This window comes from Pelecanus crispus, chromosome Z (genome assembly GCF_030463565.1).
Source record: "Pelecanus crispus isolate bPelCri1 chromosome Z, bPelCri1.pri, whole genome shotgun sequence".
Lineage (NCBI taxonomy): Eukaryota > Metazoa > Chordata > Aves > Pelecaniformes > Pelecanidae > Pelecanus > Pelecanus crispus.
In genome coordinates this window covers 75710785-75721238 of record NC_134676.1, presented here as the reverse complement: position 1 = coordinate 75721238, position 10454 = coordinate 75710785, and the positions used below count along the sequence as shown (strand labels likewise).

At 47.6% G+C, this 10454-nt stretch overlaps 1 protein-coding gene across 1 annotated transcript; it reads right to left on the bottom strand.

Moving 5' to 3' along the window:
* Nucleotides 1-477: 477 nt before the first annotated feature.
* Nucleotides 478-8532, bottom strand: DNAJC25 (DnaJ heat shock protein family (Hsp40) member C25). The gene is made up of 4 exons (XM_075726307.1): nt 8191-8532; nt 5893-6045; nt 3755-4225; nt 478-1100 (listed from the first exon to the last, which is right to left on the bottom strand). Exons 1-4 carry the CDS (start codon nt 8515-8517, stop codon nt 978-980), a joined length of 1074 nt encoding a protein of 357 aa, XP_075582422.1. The 5' UTR covers nt 8518-8532; the 3' UTR covers nt 478-977.
* Nucleotides 8533-10454: the final 1922 nt, after the last annotated feature.

Here is a 10454-nt window from a genome sequence, read left to right as displayed (position 1 = left end):
AAATTCTGGAAACTCTGACCTGGGCCGACTTACAGAGGAAACCACAGCATGCTGTTGTGCATTATTTATTCTAAGTCCTGTGAGGTCTGATCAGAAGACGTAAGCATAAAGAATACTTTAGATTTAGAATTTAAAACAAATTCAGTATGTATATTATATAAACTTTTATTTACATAAGGCATCAAAATTGCCCTTTTTAACAAAAGGGTCATTTTCCCTTTTACCAATACTTTGGTGAAAGAAATGTCACATTTACTAGACTAATATTCACTGGTATACTTGTTCTGAACAAGCAGGTACAATCCAGCATACAAGATGAAAAACCAAACACAAAAGATCTAACCATACTATTCATGAATCATTCTGTAGAACAAAGAATTAAGGCTTGTTTGCATCACGATGATGATCAATCATGCATCATTTATTCCCACAAAGAATAAAATTAATTTCCAACTGGAGCAGGAATAGCAAAAGAAGTCCGGTATAATCCCCATATTGTCTACATCAAAAAACAGGTTGGCATCTTAGAAATTAGATTGAAAAGTAGGAGAAAGAGGAAAACAGAAAATGGCTCTTGCTTCAGAATCCTTTATAAGCACTTCCAGTGTCCATTTGCAGGAACTCTGCAGTTTAGAAAGGAAAAACAGGACTTGTAAGGACTGATCTAGAAACATTTTCAGAAAGCCTAAAGTTATGGTTCCATTGATCATGAATATGAAATATGTAGAGAAAATACATTGTTTGGAATAATGAATTCCAGACTGAGATCCCCAAGTAAATGGCATATATACATTGAGCTGAGCCTGTTTAATAGGTCTGACTTATAAAAATGGTAAACCTGTATTATTTTTCAGCCTGATTTAATAATTCCTGAGTTTTAGATCACTGCTGAGCCACAGCAGACAAAACTCTGAATGATGTAGTGAAAAGTTTTGCAAATCACTTTCAACATTAGCACACATTTTGTTGAGCAACTTTCAATCATCAATAAAAGTCAGTCTTCCGGGCCCTTCATTTTTCATCCACCTCCGATATCTCTTCCATCGGGGATCCATGGCCATCTTCTTCTTTAACTCCTCCTCTTGTTCTCTTTTATAAACCTGATAGACAAGACAAAAGTTTTTAGTAAGGTTGAAGAAAGAGCTTAAATGAACCTCAAGGGGGGGGTGTACGTATTTGAGGTTTAACCATTTGCCAGCTTACTGTTTTTCCAGCAGACTGAATTGCAACATAGAGGCAGACATTGACCAACATAAAGTGCAGGAGTACCTTCAGCCAGGGAGCCTCCTGCCTGTAGTTGAGATGCTTTGTGTTTTTCTGAGAGCAGAACTACCTCCTTGTAAGACGGTGCTGCAGGCTCCAAAGCTTTTTTTGCTGAAGAACTAGATGCTTATGCATTCAGCAAAATAAAATTTACAGTAAAGAACTCCTAATGCTCAGAGAGCTAAATTTTGAGTCCCTTCTCAGCACACCTACTGTTCAATGCAGTTGTTCAGCTCCTCGCTTTAGCTGTTTTCCATTTCAAAATTCTAGACAAAAAAAAATCGTCTAGATAGAATACTGCTATGGAACTTTTTATTCCTAATTAAGTTTCTCAACTAAGTTAGTATCTCTGCATTAAGTACTGGCAGTACCAAATGATAAGTAATTGCATTCTGTCAAGAAACAGTGTCATTATAATGAAATCTACAATTATCAGCAAAGTCAAGTATCTAAAGAAAGCAACAGCATCTGCAGTTTTATTCTGGAAGGAGGTTTATGTAGATACAGCTGCTGTAAATTTCAGCACCATACAGGTTTATGTCATCACAGTGTCATCTGACTTCTTCCCAGAACGGAATTAAATTTAAGGTTCTGCTATGCATGAACAAGATTTTTAAAATATTATAGATGGCTTTATAAATACACCAGCTCAATGTTCAGTGATCATACAGGTTTTAAGAATTTTTAGGAAAGCAACAGAGGGGAAAAAAAATACTGTGGAGCTCCATGATGTACAATTCTTGGTCTTTCCCATCCTAAAAGGATGTTGGAAAACGGAACAACATGCAGACAGGTGTCTCCAATGATCAAAGGACAGAGAAGCTTTTGGGGGAAACACCTAAGCATATTTTTCAGCCTACAAAAGACATGACTAAGTTTCAAGTAAGTATACGGGAGTGGTACACAGGAGCACAGGTAGCACGAGAAAAGAGAATAAAGCATGATTATTCTCCATTTCCAATAATACAAGATCCAGCAGGTGCCCATGTGGCTTTAAAAAAACCCATCTTCTACAGATATTGCTGAACTCATGACCAGATGGCATAGCAGACACTGAAAGTTTTAATGCATTCAAGGAGTGACTAGATAAGTTTATTAAAGAAAATCTCATTAAAGCAGTTACATACAAAGACACCACTTCCTTTTCAGGAAGTCCCAAAGCTGCAAATCATACTGGGTAAATATTGCTATATAGGTGCAACTTTCATGTATTCTTCACTAAAAATCAATTGCTGGCCACCATAGGAGATGACTTTGGGCTAAACAGACTTCACTTCTGGCAAATACAGCTCTTTCATATTCAGTGACCAAAACATCACTAGTTAGAAACAGCATCAATCCCAATCATTTTTTCTCTACAACAGGATATCCATCCCATTTTACTTTCCATATAACATCTGCTCTGGCTAGTAATATTACCCGATCTTTGGACTTCCGGATTATTTTCTAGCAAACCCATTATAATTCAACATGTATATGTGTACCTGTCAGCTAATCCTTTCCTTACATTAGCGTCAATTTTACTGTTTTCCTCTTCCAGTTTCTAGATTAATCCACCCCTGCCTACTTCTAAAGAAGCAGTAGCTTATCGTTGGTGCCCTGGCAGCAGCAAAGGCAGTTCTGCCACCATCCCATTTCTTTTCCCAGCGTATGCAGAGCAGCAGCAACATCTCCTCTTCCCCTTAAGCAGGCCCAGTTCGTATTCTCAAATTCTGTTCTAGAAACCTCCCACCCAGGTCCACAGATGAGCTTCGGTGGAACAATAAAAGCGTTTTGTCAATCTGCCACCCCCCAGCATCCCAAGTCATCCTGGACTGTGATTCTGTGCTGTGGCTAATGTTCTTTCACTGCTCTCACAGAAAGCTTACAAAAAGACATTACATAGTGACTATTTAGTAACTGGCAATCCATGGCAAGAGTAGGAGTTATGCCCAATGGTATTTCATGTACCATCTTCACTTAAATAGGTATACAGCACAGCAAGAACAGTCCCTGACTCACTGAAGGCCAAAGAACTATCAAGGAACAGTTTAAAAAAAAAGAAATGAGCTAGGAATTAATGGCTTAGAAGACTGATGAAATAGGAGTTTCAGATGATCCAGGTAATCATTATTACAAATTATTACTGTTTGGAGAACAGTCTTCAACCTACTGTAATAACTTTGTCATACCACATTGTCATAATAAAACCTTTCATGAGATTCCACTAGATCTTGTACGCACAGATTCCCTAACAATCACAGGTAAATGTCCTCTGACTGAGCAAATCTCCTCCTATACCCACGGGCATGGTCAGGAGCCGTTGTCTACCAGTCCATGAGCAGAACAACTCAGAGAAAACACACTGAGTGGTTGCCTAACAGTTTTCAATTTAGAAAGCAATAGCGAATACTGAAGCAATGGTTCGCACAGCCCCGTCCCAAGCACCTTCACAAAACAGCTGCTCTTACTCTTAATAACTTACATTAGCTTTTCCACCAGAGCTACCCACCTCATAGTTTTCTCGTATCCACAGTTGCCGTTCAAGAAAGGTCTCTTTTTGATGATCTTCTAGGCTGTCAAACTGAGACTGAGACATTTTCATGTACCTTCGTATGATATACAGCTTCTCTTCCACACCGTACTCTTGCCCTTTAATAGTGAAACAATAAATCCACCAACAGTACCAAACTACATATTTGCACAAGTAAAAAGGAGCGAGAAGGATCTGAAATAGAAGGATATCGTATATCTTGGGCTTCTGATAACCGCCTTTAATATCTATTTTATTTTTAATAATGTCTTTGATGATTTCTTCCTCTTCTTCACGAATTTCTTCTTTAGACCGCCTGTTCTTGCCTTTTTCTTTAGTCTTGTTGAGTAACCCTTGTTGCCTGGCAATCTCAGTAGCTTGTATGCGGTATTTTGGCACTGTAGCTAGGTAGTTGATAGCTTCATTGTAACTACTCCACCAGCTGAAGAACTGTAATTGAAGAACAGTAAAACCCATGTTTTTAAACAGACACATTCCTATTTGGAGGTTTGCGAGGAAAAAAAATAATGCTGTCATACACCTTTAACCACAATTACATTACAGCAAGGGTAAAAACTGAAGGTAACAGTACTTCTTCTGCAGTATTGTAGAAGCTACAATTATTCCTCCAAACTTAGTAAGGCACCTGGAAAACAGATGTATAAATCTATATCTCACAGCAATATACAGTGATGAGGAAGGACACACAGACACTGTTCAGGTTGGTTTTGTTCATGAGAAGATGGTAATCTCATGACGCTTAACACTAGGCTGTGCTGGCCATTCTCAGAAGTGCCCTTGGATTTATAGATAAAGTAGCTGGTACATGAACATTTCATTATAAAATTGTTACACATTTAAAATAGTTAACTAAACATGGATTAAGCATGTGGAAATCTCTTTAGTCTGACAGGATCAACATCCCTCTCTGATCTCCAGCTACCCTCTGAATTTCAATGGGGGGCGGGAAGCCCCAAACAAGAAACCAGAAATGTAGTGCCTGGGGTGAACATTTCTTACTAGGGCAACTTTTTAAAAAAAGCAGCATTTCACACTGTTCACCAAGACAAAGGGCAGATATGTACAAATTATACAACCTTAAAAAAGGTCAAGAAGCAGAAACAACAGAAAGTGAGAGAGACACAAATCAGTTTACACAGACGTTTACACTGAATTTTCAACCATCTGGCAGCTGGACTGCAGGAAAGTGAGTATCTCCACTTACAGCCAAAATAAGAAATAAGAGGTGAAATGAAACTCTGCCATTCTCTGAAGAGAAGTTAAGTATTTGGCTGCATCTGCCACTGGAATTTATTATTCCAAGCTCTCAAATTCTGATCAATGTATTTTTGTTTTAACTTCCAATAGCTCACTTTTTAATGAGATATCTGCACTACAGAATAAGCTGTATCCTCATCTCTTACAACTTTTTGGGTATTTTAATGACATTTCGGACGAGTAATCTAATAGATGCTAAAGAAAAGACTTATGCACCTTCTTCCACTTAAATATTTTGTCAGCAATGGTGCAAGTTTTCTCATCTAAAGCACCAGCTGTTTTCTTCACCTGGGAACTACCACCTTCAGAGCAAACTTTGCTGAACTGAATTAATTTCTCTCCTGAATTCATTGTGGTGTTTAAAATATACTGCAATGTAAGATTCACACATTGGTGAACTCCTGATATGTAGTCATATCATCTGAATTGAGTCCTGAACTTAGTTTGCAATTAGTCTGTTTTTTAAAAAAATTACTTACACAGCTTGACAAACTGACACACACTGACGTGGAGCACTAGTTGTGCCTGCACTCAGGAACAGGCTATTCTCAGCCTGCCATGAAGAACTAAGTAACTTCTTTAGAAAAGCTGCACTTGTCTCCGTGAAACACCCTACCGTTAAAACACGCTAATCTCTACCTTTGTCCAAGGTACCGAGGGAACTCAAAAATCTGCTCAGTACCTCCTGACTTCAGATTTGTTATGGACACCACACAGAAGTTTAACACTGCAGGTGGGAACGGGCCTCCTCACTGACACTGTTTAATACAAGAGCTGCAGATACTTCTCCTCCCATTCAGAAACTCACTGAGCACTGTCACATAAACATGAAATTTTACCTGAAACACGGAGATGGCACACACCGTAACTAGAATCACTATTCTGACATCCACTTTAGGTGCCAATCTCCTGCTGTAGTAGTGATAATAATGCCTGTAATACTCTTCAGGATGATCCAACATGTAGTCATAATCTTTACGTGTTTCTTCATCCTGCAGGATGAGATAAAAAACATGCATAGGTTCAGATTCCTGTTTTCACTTACTCTGTTATAGCTGTGTTTTACATCTCATTAATGACCACACTGCTATAAAATCTGCAATAGGCTGACTGAGAATGAAGGACAGAGGAAGATCTTTGGTCCTTTTCCCGTATTCTCAATTAATTTGTTCTCACAGTCATCTGCCTGCACACATCTGACATACGTGGTCCTAAATGCATAAGCATGTGCTGCATGAAGACATTTAATACTGAAATAAAGACAGGCAACTGAAATACACATAATAAGTATCTTTAACTCCAGAATGGGAAATACAGCTGGACTAGAGTTAATACATATCACCTAGGAGAAGATTTTCAGATGAAGAACCTATTAAGAGACTGTTTTTTACAAGTCTTTTAGAATTAGTGTACAGGGCTGTGGAATCTGCCCAATGTAAGGCCATTTCAAAACCTCATTGTCTGCATTTTCTCGGAGTCTTTCTCATTTTCACCCACGTAATTAATAAATGAGAAACTGAGATGTCAGCCTCAATGGCATTCCTTCCCTACCCCCAAAAAAGTTCCCTTTTTTCTTCCTCACAGCCTTAAAACACACGTTTCTCTTTTCCATTCCTGAGTTGCGTCTTTGCCAAGCCACATGTATTTTGCCCTCATGAGCCTCCCTTACAGAACGCACATGCTACTCGACCCACTGTCACTGTTTTGTTTAAAGGTATACCTCTAAGACAAAGCCCAGTCGGTTCGTCTTAAATATAAAGGAATTTTCAAGAGAACAAATTGTAAATACAAAGGGATCTTCAAGACAACTGTATCCCTTCCCCGCACACTTGGAGTGGCTATTCAGAAGGTTTTTAAGACTTTTTTTTTCCCCCTACCTGAGTGCTGGTAGAATCATAGAATCGTTTAGGTTGGAAAAGACCTTTAAGATCATCCAGTCCAACCATTAACCTAACATTACCAAGTCCACACTAAACCAATTAAGGGGAGAGTAGACTAAACCATGTCCCAAAGTGCCACGTCTACCCGTGTTTTGAACACTTCCAGGGATGGTGACTCCACCACCTCTCTGGGCAGCCTCTTCCAATGCTTGACTACTCTTTCTGTGAAGAAATTCTTCCTAATATCCAATCTAAACCTCCCCTGGTGCAGCTTGAGCCCATTTCCTCTCGTCCTATCGCTAGGTACTTGGGAGAAGAGACCAACACCCACCTCACTACAGCCTCCTTTCAGGTAGTTGTAGAGAGCGATAAGGTCTCCCCTCAGCCTCCTCTTCTCCAGGCTAAACAACCCCAGTTCCCTCAGCCACTCCTCATAAGGCCTGTGCTCCAGACCCTTCACCAGCTTCGCTGCCCTTCTCTGAACATGCTCCAGAACCTCAATGTCCTTCTTGTATGGAGGGGCCCAAAACTGGACCCAGTATTCCAGGTGCGGCCTCACCAGCGCCGAGTAGAGGGGAAGCAGCCGGCTGAGACCGCAGAAAGGCATGCAAACCCGATGCTGCAGAGCCTGCCGCGATGCACAGGCGGGCAAACCCGAGCGGCCCCGATCCTCCCCGGGGAGGAGGAGGCACCTGCGAGGTGCGCAGGGCCAAAGCCGGGCAGAATCCCCACGTTTACGCCGGATCCCTCTGGATGCATGCGCTTTGGAGACAGATGCAGCAGGCGAGTCGCAGCCGTCGAGCAACGTTGGGGGGGCGGGGAAGGGGGTGTTATACACCTTCCAGAGTGTTTTAAAGCCACGATCTTTCCTGTCGCGACCCGCGATTGCTTAATTTTGCTGCCTGCGGGTAACGCGCGAGCTGCCCGCGGGCAAAGGCGGGCGGTTCGGGGGCCGGTGAAGGGGCGAGGGGAGAAGCGTGCCCCGGGCGGCCCCGGCCCCGCACCCCCCCGCCCGGACGCCGCCTCCGCCCGCGGAACCGAGACCGCCGAGGGCAGCGGCACCGCGGGCAGACGCGGGGCACGGCGGGGCACGGCAGGCCGCCCTCCCTCCCTGCCCGCCCGCCGCCCGCCCCGCTCCCGGCCCGCCGCCGCCGCCGCCGCCCCCGCACGGCCCCCCGGGGCGGCCCCCTCCGCCGGCCCCCCGCGCTGTCTCTTACCGGAGCGGCTCCGGCCGCGGCGGCGGTCCCGCTCTCTCACCTTGAGGGTCTCGTAGGCGGTGGCGATGAGGAGGAACTTCTCGTGCGCCGCCTGCGGGCCGCCGCCGCCCGGCGCGGCCGGCTCCCCGCGGTACCGGTCGGGGTGGTACTTGCGGGCCAGCTGCCGGTAGGCGCGGGCGATCTCCGCCTTGCTGGCCTGCCGGCTGACGCCCAGCACCTCGTAGCAGACGCGCCGCCCGCAGTACAGGCCCTCCGTCAGGCCCCGCGCCGCCGGCGGCAGCAGCAGGGCCGCGCACAGCCACAGGCACAGCGGCCACCGCCGGCCCGGGCCCGGGCCCGCCGCCCCGCCGCTGCCGCCCGCCGCCATCTCGCCGCCGCCGCCGGGGCCCGCGCCCTGCGCAGGCGCTTGCGCGCGGCCGGGGGCGGGGCCGGCGCGCGCCGGAGGCGCGGGGTCGCGGCCGAGCAGCGGTCGCGACAGAGCCCGCGCTTGAGATGCCGGTCTTTGTCCTGATTCCTTCCAGCCGGCTATCCGCTTGTTCTCTCCTCCCGGGAAGAACCTGCCGCGGCGCCGCCCGAGCGGGCGTGTGACCGCGGCTGCCCCGGGGGGAGCCGCGGCTCCGCTGCCGCGATCATCGCGATGTGACCGGCGGCCCCCGAGCGCTCGCCCCGCACCCACACCGTACCCACCCCCCACCCCCACCCCCCCCCGCGGCTGGGGAGCGCCGGGGAACGCTCCTCCTGCTCCGGCTGCCCGGCGTACGTGCAGCTACCCGTGGCGGTGGCGGCAGGGGGAAGGGTGCTGAAATGCTTCACAGCGGGGCTTTGGCCCCACAGCTGCTGTAGCGGCTCTGCCGCCTTAGGGCTTTTTTACCCGAAGGCTTGTTTTGGAAACGAGGATACGTCTCTGCTTCAGTATGGCTGGCAGGAACACTACCTCGATGTTGGACCTTTCCCAGGAAAAAACAGATTTAGGCTTGATGCTGGAAATAATCCTCCACAAAAATACTCAGCTCATCAGAGAACACATGCTGTTCCTCTGCTAGAAATGAGTATGCATCTTACACTTCTGGTCTCCTCTGTCTGTCTCCTTCTTGCATTAATAAATGTTTATCGATAATTTCCTCGAGAGATGATTGAGTCCCAAATCCTCTTCCTCAAAAAAATTCCACCTTGTTGCAGCTCGTCCAGCCTCTCAGCCTCGGAGGCTGACGTTCAAACCCTCAGATCTTGAGCTTAGCAAATAAAGCAAAAAATATCCGTGGCCAGTTGAGTTGAGGGGGAAGCTATTTCTTTGACACTGTGTTACCTGGGGCTCACTTCTGCAGAGAAGAACTGGCTCTGGAGCTGTAGGGAGAGGTCACCAGCTGACCCCGTGCCATCTGCAGGCAGCATTAAAAAAGCTGGCAAATGGGCGCCGCACTGTCTGCAGTCAGCTGTGGGTGACATAACTGGGATGTCTTGTTTTAGCATCTTGCCAACGCATTCCTTACGGAAATCACACGTGACACCCATGAGCCCAGGAGAAAGGTGCTGTGGTGGTCGCACCTTTCCCCTGCAGTCTTAGCAACCCCAAACCAGCACCTGAGGCATTTTACAATGCAGCTTTCTCCCCTTCATTAATGGCTTTGGAATGCAATAGCTCAGCAGCAATGGTATTGAACTTTTATTTAAAAAAAAAAAAAAAATTCCTAAACGTGCATTTGCCACACATGCTGACCCACAGCCACCTCAGCATGGTGCCAGGGAAGGTGCCCGGAGGAGGCGGTGCCCAGCAGCTATGCCTGCTGCTGCCGGCACTGGCACCCAGGCCTCAGGGCGAGGCAGCCGCAGCCGAGGAGGTGGGTGAGGAGGGCTGCCGAGCCGCAGGCTGCGGGCCGGCACCGGGGCTGCGGCGGGACGGGGGCCGGGCTGCGGCAGGGCGCGGGCGGGGCGGTGCCAGGGCCTGGGGGGGTGTGGTCCAGTGCCAGGCTGTGGGCGGGGCTTTTCCAGGCCGTGGGCGCGGCGGTGCCAGGCCGTGGGCGGGGCTTTGCCGGGCAGTGGGCGGGGCCGTGCCAGGGCCCGGGGAGGGAGTGGTCCAGTGCCAGGCCGTGGGCGGAGTTTTGCCAGGCCGTGGGCGGGGCGGTGCCAGGCAGTGGGCGGGGCGGTGCCAGGCCGTGGGCGGGGCTTTGCCAGGCCGTGGGCGGGGGTGGCCGCCCGCGGGCTGCTGGCGGCACCGTCCGCCGAGAGGGGGCGCAGCTGCGCCGCCCGCGGCTGCCCGCGCCGTTCCCCTCCTCGCCCAGCGCAGAGCGCGGGCCGCGCCGCCGC